This window comes from Neolamprologus multifasciatus, chromosome 6 (assembly GCF_963576455.1).
Source record: "Neolamprologus multifasciatus chromosome 6, fNeoMul1.2, whole genome shotgun sequence".
NCBI classification, from domain to species: Eukaryota; Metazoa; Chordata; class Actinopteri; order Cichliformes; family Cichlidae; genus Neolamprologus; species Neolamprologus multifasciatus.
In genome coordinates this window covers 25,358,965-25,373,149 of record NC_140444.1, presented here as the reverse complement: position 1 = coordinate 25,373,149, position 14,185 = coordinate 25,358,965, and the positions used below count along the sequence as shown (strand labels likewise).

At 41.8% G+C, this 14,185-nt stretch overlaps 1 protein-coding gene across 1 annotated transcript; it reads right to left on the bottom strand.

Annotated features, from left to right (window-relative positions):
• Nucleotides 1-2,844: 2,844 nt before the first annotated feature.
• mmaa (metabolism of cobalamin associated A) lies at nt 2,845-13,749 on the bottom strand. Its single transcript, XM_085163152.1, has 6 exons — nt 12,936-13,749; nt 11,272-11,394; nt 10,513-10,683; nt 9,923-10,008; nt 8,788-8,937; nt 2,845-3,858 (listed from the first exon to the last, which is right to left on the bottom strand). The coding sequence occupies exons 1-6, from the start codon at nt 13,333-13,335 to the stop codon at nt 3,562-3,564; spliced, it is 1,227 nt and encodes a 408-aa protein (XP_085019278.1). The 5' UTR covers nt 13,336-13,749; the 3' UTR covers nt 2,845-3,561.
• Nucleotides 13,750-14,185: the final 436 nt, after the last annotated feature.

Here is a 14,185-nt window from a genome sequence, read left to right as displayed (position 1 = left end):
TCATTAGGATAATGAACCCACAGCTGAGTGGGATTTGGGAGACCTCTAGTGGCTGAAGAAAGCACAAACTTACATTTACAGAGCACTGATTGTACGATAAAGATTATTTACATAGTGTATAAAAGCAAATCCAGTTCTTAGTGACCTGGAGGAAATGAATCACGCCTTCTTGATCTTGTGACTGCTTCAAACTACACCTGCCAGCTTTTAAAGGTGAGATATTTCAGGCATAAGTAAGTCAGATGTACCATTTTGGTTACATAACAGTGATTCTTCCACACTAACAGAAAGACAATATCTAAAATACAAATTCAGTAGCTTATTGGACTTTTTCTCATTTATGCAAATGTGTGAATATTTAATGAGAACATCTCATTTGCATATGATATCCATGGTGGTACGTTTTATTTGAAAACCATAAATATTAGTTTTTCAGTGACGTGACATTACAACAAGCTTGAAAGGCCACATTCAGAGTAATTGTGTTTATTCCAAGCAAGAAATCTCCAACTCAGCTCTTACATCAAACTTCGTTTATATTTCTAAAGCTGCTTTTTTTTTTTTTTAAACAGATGGATTTTATTTATACAGCATTCAGACACTGATTTATGAACATTTATTCATATTTTTCTGATTTATCAAATGATAAAAACTGATTTTATAAAGACTCTAATGACCTTGGCTTTAGTCATTGTCCAATTCGATTTATGATCTGCAAAACTATGCCAATAACAGGGGTGACAATGCCTCATCAAAAATACATTTTCATAAAACTTGCAATACAGAGCATTAGACAGACTGGAAATTTTCATGAGAGATGAGTGAAAATTTCAAGTTATTATTGCAAAATGTTGACTTAATGAGTCAAACTTCTGGGTGAGTTGAAATTTTGACTAATAGATGACCTGTTTTATCTGCCCAGTGGCAGAAACAAGCTTCCATATGCTTGTCTTTTTGGGAAGAGAAGCCTGATTACCTGGAAAGACCTCCCTCAGGCACTGAGAGGAACATCCAAACTCCACACTGAAAAACTGTTGGATCTGAACCCAGGATCTTGTTCCAGCAGGATTACAATCCTACCTCCTTGAGCACGCCTGATCTCGGACACTGAGCAAGGGTCGGGCCTGGTTAGTACTCGGATGGACCGCCTGGGAATACCAGGTGCTGTAAGCTTAGAGTGGCTGCGGTTCAGGAGGTCGAGCAGGACATCTACTAATTGAAAGGTCGGGGGTTCAATTCCTGGCTGCTCCAGGTCTGTGTGCCAAGATGATGATCCCGATGCGTTCATCGGAGTGTGAATGTTGGATAGAAAGGACTTGGATGTACTAAAAAATGCTTGTGTTGTAAAAACTGCTTTTAGTGCTCAAGTAGAAAAGTGCTATATAAGAACCAGCCCATAATGCAAAAGGTAATAAGCTCTCAATACCAGTTGAAGTTACTTACTGTGTGTCAGAAGTACCAGCAAGTTTACACAAATTTAATGCCACGTGTACACAATCTCATAATTAGACCAACAGGACAAACACAAGGGAGTTCTTCAACATCATTGTGTTGACAGCCTCGACTGTTGGACTATGATGGTTACAGAAACCAAACAGCCTGCCGACTTCTTATGTTTTATTTTATATCTCATAGATATATTTTTGTTTTAGCATTTCTTGGCATTTTCAGTGAGCTCAGGGGGTTTTACACTGTAAGGTAACGATTCTACAGTATTAGAGAAAAAACCCCAACAATCACACGACTCCCCGTGAGCGAGGAAACATCTGACAGAAGCAGGCTCAGGGACAGGCGGCCATCTGCCACAACCGGTGGTTAGTGATGGAGAGGAAGAGAAGAAGAAAGAGAGGATAAGGAGACAGGGCAACCTGGGACAAGAATGTTACGAAAGGGATTCTTTAGACTTTCAGAAAACTTGACCTCTGACCTTGACCTTTAGATTGAGGTCACCGGGATTTGAACTCATCTGAGATTTTTAGTAGATGCACCTATGGCATCAATTTGAAAATCCTACGTCGCCTAGTTCTCGAGTCATCGCATTCACACACCTGCTCGCCCGGTGGGTTGAAGACAATACTCCAGTGTGCAAATTCAGAAAATCGAATCAACAAACTGGATTTGAACTTTATGTGACTCGCATAATCTCGCATTTTCTTCTGGTTTAAAGAAAACTTACAACCCCACAGGAGAAACTTAATTTGTGGCTCCTGGACTAAAACCGGAGGCCACAACCAGGCTTTCCTTCAGTCTTCAGATGTCAGTTTGGAGTCTGGAAATTATGATGTGTACGTTTACATAAGTTTATATATTAAAAAAAAAATAGCTGACGGATTAACAGACACTAAAAATAACAGGTGCAGCCTACGAATGCATAATGGGTGGGAAATACTCTGTGTATAGATTAGACTGTATAAGAATATGCCGCTGATACCGGCGTCTGCTGCGGGGTCCCTGAATAAAGCAGCTGCAGCAGCCTCTTTAAATAATAAAGTAATAAAGTAGCTGCACCGGCGTTATGAGTGCGTGACTTCTCTTTGTGTTCAGTCCTTCGGTGGTGTCCGGGAGCGCAGCGCAGTATGAACTTAATTCTGGAAATATTAAAGTGTGTTTTGCCTGAATTCGAAGCAACCGTACAGCTGAGTCATTCAGACGAAGCACAGCGCTGACATTTCTGGCTCCGGAGAGCCGAAAAGAAATGTCATTAAATCTCTGACAAATCTCAGGGCTAATATTCGTAGAGGTAACATTAATCACTCGGCCCTTTTTCATATCGTGAGCAAACACGCAGCGGTAGAAGAGCTCGGCCAACTGCGCCGGCAGATTTAATGTAATTCACTTGTCCACTTAAGATTCAAATTGTTCTTTAATAGAAACCAAACAGTGGATTAAAAAACAAACAAAAAAAAAAAAAAAACAGATTCAAAGCCTCGATGCTTTCCTGAGGAAAACCTGTTATTAGAGCAACATCTTCAGTAGTTCAGCAGCAGGAACACGGGGCCCTAACTAAATCGATTCTACCCAAGCCCGATCCTTTCATTAACGCTTTGTGGCTCACAAATAGGCTGTTATTACTGGTATTACTGATCGTGAGGAACGAGTCACAGCTTTACTGTAACACGCCGTTCATAATAGTGAAAGATACCGCTCAAACTATTCTTCAACTGCAACCACACGACTTTTGAATCCTCCTTCACTGATCTCGTTAAAACTTGTCTGTAGTGTCCAAAAGCGACGGTCGCTTCCGCGTTTCACATCTCGCAGCTCAAATGAAACGCGTCTCATTTTTGCCAAACGCGAGTGCGTCTCGAAGCCGCTGACGAGAAATGACGACTGTCAGCGCTCTTCCTGCTCTTGTGACTTGGATGAAAGCAATCAGAAAGCGAAGCCTCTGTAGACGGGGGGTGACTCTCACGTATTTAAATTTTTAAATCGTGTGTTAAAAGAGCAGAGATCGAGTCTTTTTGTGCAAACCGCAGAGCCAAGGTCATTTTCTCGCTCTCCTTTTCAGTGAGTGACCCTGATCAGCTATCTGTTCCTTATCTGACAGTGCAGTCCCAGTGATTACTGTGATGAAGAGGATGAAGAAAAGGCTCTGAGAAGCAGGTCAGCAGCCAGTCCTGGAGAGATGGCTCCTTTGGTGACCCTCTCCTCGAGGTGGGGTAGAGCTTCTCTGACACCGGGGTGATTTTGGAAATGGCACAGGACGCTCTCCTGGATCAGACTCCACATCCACACCTTCTGCTGGGCCGTCCGCCTGCCCTGCAGCTCACCGCTGGCCAGCGCGGCCTCCCGGTATGCCTCCATCTTGGCCCAGACCTCTGGGATGCCCTCGAAGGTTTGCGAGGAAGCCCGCACCACCTGTGGGTGGAGAAGGTGAGGGGTGGGAAGATTCATGATTCAGCTGTTCAAAATGAGCGTTTCAAAGTCACAGCAAAATATACAGAACAGAGAAAGTTTTATATTGTAAATGGATTTTTATGCCTCCTGTATGTCATGAAGTCTTTAAAGCAAATGACGGCAGCTGCCAGAGGTAAGTTCAGATCTCTGGAAGAGTATGTTTAAGAAAGCTGAAAGGTTCCAGAGCTGAAAGGTTAAGTAAGAGAGCCAAAAACCGCAGTTCCACTAATGGCCACTTGAGGCTGACCCCAAAACCGAAACAATCCCCATTGAATCTAATGTTAAACAGTATCAAAAAGCACATTTACAGCTCCATATACTTTAGACTTCTATGGCAGTTTCCTCTCTTCATGACAGCTGAACAGTGGAGGATTTTTTTTTTAATTTTTAAGACAAATCAACAGATCTGGATGCTGGTAAGATGTGGGCTGTTTGGAAAAAAAATGAAATGGCCTTTAAAATGGTAAATGGCCTGTATTTATAGCGCTTTACACTACATTCAGTCATCCACACATTCACACACTGGTGATGGTAAGCTACATTGTAGCCACAGCCACCCTGGGGCGCACTGACAGAGGCGAGGCTGCCGAACACTGGCGCCACCAGGCCCTCCGACCACCACCAGTAGGCAACGGGTGAAGCGTCTTGCCCAAGGACACAAGGACCTAGAGCAGTGGTTCTTAACCTGGGTTCGATCATACCCTAGGGGTTCGGTGAGTCGGTCTCAGGGGTTCGGCAAAGCCTCCACCGTGACGTGCACGGCTCATTTTGTGCACCAATATCCCATATGTATGTCTTGAATTTCAAAAAAAAAATCATATTTTATTTTTCACTAAAGAGGGGTTCAGTGAATGCGCATATGAAATTGGTGGGGTTCGGTACCTCCAACAAGGTTAAGAACCACTGACCTAGACTGTCAGAGCTGGGGATTGAACCGGCAACCTTCCGATTACAAGACAAACTGCCAACTCTTGAACCACGATCGCCCCAAGAAATGAACTGAAACAATTTTGTGAACTTGGAAAACTAACTAAAATAAAAACAGAGGAACTATCTTTAGCTTCAGCATCTGTTAGCTTGGTGAAAATGCCGAGGCATTGATGAATGTGTTTACTGAAACTCAGGGCGTCTACAAGACTGTGAGACAACCGCATTTGAAAAGTTTTGTGTTTCTCTCATTCTGTAATTTTTTTAATTTTTTGACAAACACTTTCCTTAAAATAATAAAAGACTGAAACTAATAAAAACTAAACAAAAACTAAACATTTTCAAAGTGTAGTAAGAAATACTGCAACTAAACTAAAGTCAAAATAAAGTCAAAATGAAATGAAAATTATTAGATAGTTCACATGAAAACATTCAGCCCGTTGCAGGATTTCCATTAGTTTTACGGACAGTTGCTGCACTTTGTCTTCTCTGCATGCATGCATACCTGCACATCTGGCTACAGGAAGGTCTTTTGCATACACCTGTTAGTTGGGTCTGACTGAGCTTGGATGGGGGACCACCACCACGTCTCCCCAAACAAACCACGCCGGGGTGGGAAAACAAACCAGAGCTCGTCCCCATGCGACCAACAGATATGTTTATACGTTCACTTTGATATACCGATACATGTGTGTTTTTATGTTTTAAAATGTCTCATTTTTTCCTGTCGACTTCAGCTTTAATGTTTTATTTTTCAACTACAAGTGCAACATGCACTGCTGAGCCAACCGTGGCACATTTACATTGACGTTTTTCAAATGCCAGTGATGATTAAATCCTGAGCAGGTTACCGGTTCACCAGTACAGACTGCTGAACAGGAAGTCTTCTTGGGAAAAGCCAACCTGAGCTTCCTACAATACACAATAAATGTAGAGGTTATTATTAAAAATAAAGGTTTAACCGAAGACAGGCTTTAAAACTGCATTAAGCTTCCCCCCCCACCCCCCGCGCGATCATTAAGAGAACATTTTGGATGCGGTAAATGCATCAGAGTCTGGGAGTTTTGCATTTAAGGTTTTTTCCTTTCAGTGCACCTCCAGCCTACAAGAAGCTGTCAAGTCACTACGCAAATATCAAGCAGTCGTCTGTCCTTAACACCTTGTTCACGCAGGCAATCCGAGGATAAATGTCACTTATGTGTTTAGTACTTCGGCTGCACGTCTCTCCTCAAAGCTTAATGCAGATTCGAGAGCGCATGATGAAATTCAGAGTAACATTGAGTTTGTTGAAAGCGGGCTCCAGGTTTACAGGAAGACACAAAGCTCCATTCAGATGTGCAGATCCTTTCATTGCCGTCTTCTATTAAATGAAGTGATAAACAAATCTCTTCATTCACTCTTCAGTCACTTAAACAGTTCAGAATATAAATGGCAGCTGTGATCAAAATCCACTTACACATGTTCCAGTTACAACGTTAAGGTGAGAAGAAGAAAGATCATGTGACTTACTGTACTTACAGCATATTCTCTCATATAAATGATATTTTTAAAACTACTTAATACATTCACAGACCGCCTTACCTCTGCTGGTATCTAGTTACACAAATGCTTGTAGTTCTCCAGGTTTTCAGGTGTTACACAAATCTTTCTAATATTCGTCTCCGTGACATTGGTTTTGTTTCCGCTGGTCGCAGCATTGAAAGCTTTAAAGCCACTCTCATTGTTCCTCCGTAAGAAATCATCAAGAAGCCACTAAAAGCTGAGAGGGAAAACAAGCTTCTTGTAATCTGGATGTAACAGCTCTTAAAGAGGCACTTGAGGAATTTTGTATCGCATTTCTAAAACACCAGGGAACAAAGAAAGCTTCAATGACCCTACGGCTTTTGTGACATCTAAAATAGATTTGTGTTAACCCAACATGTCTTGGAAATGCCATTCAGAGACGTCGGTCTGTCCGTCTCCTGGTTTTACAATAAAGTAGCCTTGAAGCTCAAACTGAAATCAAAATTAATCTGTCTAATCTTACAAACCCAATATTAGAAGTGCTGTGAAGTTACAAAAAGGGATTTAAAACTCATCTGAAACAACATTTAAATCTAAAAGCACCAAAATAAAATCGGAAATACGAAAGAGCAGAGACATAAAATCATAGTGTTCCTGATTTCTAATTTTTTTTGTATATTTGTCAAACCTGCATTATTTAGATCATGAAACACATTTTATTATTAGACGAGGATAACCTGAGTAAATACAATATGCAGTTTTTAAGCGATGATTTTGTTTATAAGATGGGAAAAAAGTTATCCAAACCTGTGCGGCCCTATGTGATAAACTATTTGCCCCCTAAACCTGATAACTGGTTGTTCCTGGCTTGGTAGTAAGAGCCGCAATCAAGTGTTTGTAATAACTGGCGATGAGTCTTTCACATCGCTGTGGAGGGATTTCGTCTCACTCTTATTTGCAGTGTTGTTTTAATTCAGACACATTGCAGGGTTTTTGAGCATGGCAACGGCCTTTTTAAGGTCACGCCAAAGAATCTCACTTGGATTTGAGACTTCGACAATGCAGCGATGTGAGACAAGCCTTTGTGTTCTTTTTGTGTCAGCAGTGGTTTTTACCTTGAACTCTCTCATGGTTGCCTTTTTTGCCCAGACTCATGTTGAATCATGAACTCTGACATGAACTGAGACATGTGAGGCCTTCGGTTCTCCGAATGTTGTTCTGGGTTGTTCTGTGACCTCCTGGCTGAGTCCTCGATGAGCTCTTGGAGTAATTTTGGTAGGCCGGTCACTCCTAGAAAGGTTCACCACTGTTCCAAGTTTTCTCCATTTGTGGATAATGGCTCTCACTGTGGTTATAAGTCCTGAAGCCTTATAAACAGCTTTGTAACTCTTTCCAGACTAATAGATATCAACGAATTTATCTCTCAGCTGTTTTTAGTTTCTTTAGATTGTGTTGCTCTTTGAGATCTTTTAGCCGGCTTCACTTTATCAGACAGAGTCTGTTTAAGTGATTTCTTGATGCAGCCAGTCTGGCAATAACCAGCGCTGGGTGTGACTAGTAAAACTAAGCGCAGGTTTCCAAAAATGTGATTAATCACAGTTAATTCATGATGTGCATGCACTGTGTATATGAATGTAATTGTTTTTTAAGCAACATGTCTAAAACCTTTTTCTAGTTTCACAGTCCAAAATCTGAGGTTTGCCATTTTTTTTCTGATGACATCAGTGTAATCAGTCTTTGGGGGTTTTGGGTTGTTGGATGGACAACAAAGATTCAATTTAATTTAATTTACTTCTGAACTCTGGGACCATTTACCTTTTGCAATTTCCTACATAACATAGACCAAAGGATTAAGTGATTGTGAAGAGAACCATAAAAGTCGCCTCACATGCCACCAAGAATTTAATCATCAAGTCAAAATAGTATTTATGTCAAATCATAGTGCCACACAAAGCAGAGCAAGAGACTAAATCTCTGCCATACAGTCGGGAAACAGACAAATATGCACAACAAAGCCGAGCGTGAAGCATAAAGAGAGAGGAGCTGTAAGAGAAGCCTATCAGATTTTATGAGAACGAGCACTTTTCTAATCAGTGAAATGCATGACACAGCAGCCGAGTATCCAGTGCATTGGGAGCGGGGGGTGGGGGTAATAAGGGCTGGTAGGTGGGGGTGCTTCCTGGCTGCTTGCCCGGTGGGCAGATGCAGCACTGGGCTGGGAAAACAAAGGGACAGGGCTAGCCAGGCGAGCGGGTGAGGTGGGACACTGCAGCACTGATGCCGTAATGTTATGATGACCCACCCCCACACTCCTCCTCCTCCTGGGTCAGCTGACCTCTCTGTGGGATATCTTGTTGGGTCCATGTGCTGCAGCTGCCCAGCAGGGCAAACACCAAACACCACCAAATCCTTGTTACCGACTCCTTGCATCATTGCATCACTACATCACTACACACACACCTTAGGGTTCCAGGATTTGGACTGTCTCCTGAGCAGTTTGAGTGCGCTGGTGTATTCCGCCTGGATCCTCCTGGCTGGCACCACCAGGTCTCCGTCTGACTTTGTCACCACGACCAACTCGGCCCTTTCGATTATGCCCCTCTTGATGCCCTGAACAGAGATTTTGTCATTAGAGAGGAGGATGATTAAACGATGAAAACGCTGCCTGATGCCTGAGCTCCTCAAGGCTCCTGCACGGAGCTGCGGTCAAGCGTTTTCAAGCCTGAGACTTTAAAAGTCTTAAGACTTTCTTTCCATTCAACATGGCTGATTTTTGCAGTCGATATCCAAAGATAGATGGAATCTAATTGTATAAATATTTTCTTTCTGTACAGAACTGTGCTAAAGTAAATGGCCGACCCTTAACCCTAACCCCAGGTATGAGAACTGGACTGAAAAAGCAAAGGAAAACTTTGAAAGTCCTTCAGAAAGCCTGGAGAAATATTGCTCATGACCACTTAAAGAAATGAAACTTTTGCACATTACAACACCTCTGATATAGTTAGGTTTTCTATGATTAGCTCAAATAATCCCATACCTATATAAAAATATATGGTGGTATGTGTAGACCATGAGCTAACTGTACATTTTGACTCTGAGTAACACAGGTTGATTATTAAGCACTAATTTACTGGAATGAATTTTCAAGCGTGCTGCTTTCCTCATGTGTTCATGTCCGAGTGTTTCCACATTACCAATAGTTATTATAATTAAAACAAATGCCACTTCAACTACCTACTGTCCCACCATAATCACTGTAGCATTAATCATCATGAGGAAGGCTAATGAAGTGAATAATTTTCCTAATTAATTAAGTGGCAAGCATATAGTTATTGTGAGCATGTTTATCTTTACAAAAAAATGTGGACACACAATCTGCTTTTGCTTATAAACAGTGCTTCATAAATATATTCATTGGGTAATTTAGTTTAGGTTTTATAATTCTGATGAATTTAAAGATCGTTGATATCAGATAATCAGCAGCTGATAAATGACAGCAGCTCAATCAAAAACTGGTTTTATTCCCCTACACATTAGCACAAATTACTTTGTTCCAGCTCCACAGATGAGCTGAAGCAGGCTTGTTTTCACTGACCTGGAGTTCATCGCCCCCTGCTGGTGGAATCAGCAACACAAACATGTCAACCATGTCTGCCACTGCGAACTCTGACTGGCCGACTCCTGGAGGAAAAACAAAAAAAGAAGAAAGATGACAAAACAGAGGACTAGTTTAACGATCACTGCTGACTGATAGCACGACGAAGTTTGATACGACACAGTATCCTCATCTGAAACTAAATCTACAGTCTTATACAGCCTCACGCTTTTCAAATGATACATCCAACAGTCACACTAAATATTTGCCTGTGTTTGCGTTGTCTGAAAATCTAAAGAATTTAAAGGAAAGCTGGTCCTGGTGAGGACTTGCTCAGTCATTCAAAAATCATGAAAGCTGATGAATAATCATGAGCTTTCACAAACTTCAGAGCACTCACAGTGAATAAATTTTAGCCTGGAGATGCAGAGCAGGTGCCTGATGACTGGCGCTGCTATCAGACATCACACTGAACAAATTATGTTTGCATTAAAAAAAAAAAAAAACTTAGTACAAGCAGAAGAACAAATACTTGCTGAGATTATGGCTTTAACACGCTTACTCCGAGGGTTCGCGTCACAGCGTCTTACCTACAGTCTCCACAAGGACGATGTCGTAACCTGCTCCCTCGCAGAGAACAATGGCCTCGTTGGTTGTTCTGGTGACACCTCCGAGTGTTCCCGAGGTCGGCGATGGCCTGATGAAGGCGTTCATGTCTCTTGAGAGCTCAGTCATACGAGTCTTATCGCCCATCAGAGACCCTGCAGCAAGAGGGATGAGTCACTTGGCAGCAGTTTTACTGTGCGGTGCTGCTTGTAATTACTCAGTGATTTCAGCCTATTCAAAGGGGACCTATTCTGCTTGTTTCCTGCTCTATATTTTATATTCTCTCAAATAAAAATAGCCTGATTCATTTATGGAAAATAAATGGTTTAAAGCAAGCAGCTTTAACTTCTCTCTCTTTAAGGCCACCACCTGTGTTAGACAACTTTCTGCTGCCCTTTGCAAACAATTTTGAACAGCAGGTGGGCGGGGCTCTGCACCTGAAATAGTTGTGTAAAGAGATCCCTGCTCAGTGACTTTACACCAAGAGCAGAAAGGAACAGTCAACATACCTCGTTATTTGAAACTTTGATCGATATGAACATTTATCTCCGTCATCGTATGTTTATACACAAATCAGAAAAAGCACTTTAATACAGCCAAACATAAACAGCACAATATTCCCTGAACCTAAAGCCAGCATCTTTAATCATTACATAAAATTTCCCTGTGCACTGTAAAGCTCAAAATAATAATAGTTCATCTGCATCACAGTAAAAGCAGATGATGTACGTGTCAGAGGTTACCCCCAGTGGTGCAGGAGGATGGGTCGACAGCCAGCACTGCAACTTTATGTCCACGTCCTGTCAACATCTTCCCCACCACCTCGATGAAGGAGGACTTTCCTGCTCCAGGGGGTCCAGACAGACCTGAGAAATCAAAGAGACCTCGTCAGTTTGCAACAAACAGTGACGATGACAATTTTATTTACGTAGCACATTCCATTACATCAGTCGGTTATTGAATGTACGCACAGATGTAATTGATCTCAAGCGAGCAGGCAGCTTGTTCCAAAGACGCCGAGCACAGTCACTGAACGCACCTTCAGGTTACTTGGATCTGATTGCGGAACCAGTTAAAAGAACCTGATGACCTAAGAGGTCTGACTCAGTTGTCAGACATGTACTGGAAGGCCAAACCAGTGAGAGCTTTGTGAACTTACAGAAGTTATTTTATATGGTAATGAGAGCCAATGAAGTGGTCTTCAATACTGGGATAATGTGGTCAAATTTCCAAGCACCTGTAAGGATTCTGGCTGCTGTGCTGCTGTGTTTTGGATAAGCTGAAGACGGCCTATTGATGATTTGAGTGTTGAAATAATCTAACCTTTGTGATATAAATGCACAGAGTCAGTCTGAAATAGTAATTTCTAACCTTAGATATACTTTTAAGTGACAGGTAACCTTATTGATCTGGTTATCAAAAGTGAGATCACTGTCCAAAATGATGCCTGACTTGTTCACTGTGTGAAGAGAAATGAATGATAAATATGAACAGGTTTTTCTGTCTCGTCTCTGCTCAGTTCTAAAAGGTTTTAAGACATCCACCAGTTAAGGTCATTAATGCAGCTTATTAGTTTCTGAACAGAGGTTAGATCATTAGAGGAAAGTTACAAGTACAACTGTGGATCATCTGCATAAAAATGGTAGTCATGATTCTTGTGGGAGGGAGGTTAAACTGTAATGGATGGCACCAAACAGCCCCAAGAGCTGATTTCTACTAACCTAATTTAAATTTATGTGTTACAGTAACTACACAGTATAATCTGAATATTGTTTCTACTTTCTGCTTTTAAAGCTTTAATAACGCAGCTTTAACGCAGCTTTTTTTTTTTGTTAAACACACACTTGCCTTTGGGGTCAAGTCTGAAGAAATCTGAAAGCAAAATTATGTGACTGTTTCTTTGCACCACATAGAACATCAGAGCCACTGCTGCAGAAACCGTCTGATGAAGGATTCATGGCAGAGGTGACGTGTTTATACTACAAGGTGTGTTAAACATAAGGCCCCGGGGGCCGAACTAAAACACAAAAGGGTCCAAATAAGCCTACTGCAATCTTTGCAAAGCCTGAAAATTTCAGAGAATTCATCCCCCTGGAAAATGCACCACACTGTGGTGGGGATTTCAGCATTAGGACATATTTACTGGCTGACTTTGTTTTTTATCGTAATAAAAAAGTGTGAAGTGAGAAACTATTTTATGAGAAACTATTTTACAACAGCAGTTGTAAAATAGTCTTCATATGAACGTTTCATGTCTTTATAGCTCCACTGTGATCTGTAGGTTATAATGCGGATACAATGGCAGTAGCCTTAGTTTAAATGTACTTATTTTAATACATTTTAGGTTCAAAGACACTTAGAGACAAGAAAAAGTTCAGACAACCGCCACAGACTTAAGCCTACACACCTACTCTGAAGGCCACTGGCTTCCCTCCATTACGGCTCTCCTGCTCCCTCCTGTAAGCCAGGACCCTCTGCAGCAGCACCTGGGCCAGCTCTTTCTTTCTGGGATGCTGGGTCTCCACCAAAGTGATGCACTCTGCCAAAGACGCCCGCTGTCCTCCGATCAGCCCGTCATAAAGTTTATTTAGCAGTCTCTGCTCAGGCCCACTTAGGTCCTGTATGTGCTGGCTGGCTGCTGTGCTTTCAGTCCGTGTGTGCTGGCAGCTGTGAGGCGGGACGGTGCTCCGGTACTGAGGGCGTGAAGCATTGAAGCAGTGCCTTCTGTGAAGGCGGCACGTCCCGGTGAGTGCGGGGGCAGTGGATGAGGAGATGTGGCGGAGGAGAACGAGGCTAAACTGTCTCATTGTGTGTCAAAAGTAGGGTGGTCTGGGAGGGCGTACAGGCTTACAGTTAATTTATCCAGCGGTACTTCCAGCTGACGTGCTTACAAACGTCACCGTTACAGCAGTTATAATAGTCACCGTCAGGCTAATCTTTATTCTTTCTAACGTCAGCACGTAATGTACTCGTTGAAGGCAGTTGTTAAAGACGTAGTTTGGACAAAATAGCCAAAGTGTGAAAACTAAACTCACGCTGACCTCGTCCCAGTTGTACGGAGACGTTACAGGTTACCTATCGCCATCGTTTCATTCATTCACTTCCGTTTCCGTTGACGTCTGACACCGCCCACCGCAGTATTTCCGTCGGTTTATTTGGAAAGTAAAACGTTTCCCAAATACATCTAAAATCTGCCACAGAAGTTTAAATGTGCGATTCGTTACTTTTTGTTACTTTTTTTTTCTTTGTGTGTGTGTTTTTTAATAACAGACGCAAGTAGTTAAATGCACATTTAAATATGGCAGTTGGCCATTTTAGCCAGCAGGTGGCAGCAGATGTTAACCTTCACATCTTATCAACTCCAGGGTAAATTCCCTTTAAAAAAAAACAAAACTAAAAATAAATAAATAAATCAAACTTGATAATACATGCATGTGTTCCGTGTCCTGTGCCACTTTAAATTAGTCAGTATTTCTGGCATGGATCAAGTCTTTAACTACTGTGGCCCCAGGCTTTGGAGCAGTCTGCTTCAGGGTGTGAGCAACACCACCATTTTTTCCCTTACAGCAAAAAGTACTAAACTTATTTTCAGCTCGGCTTTATTTAGATTGTCCAATTCATTTAATTTTAAACAACTCCCTTAGTCAACAGGGATCA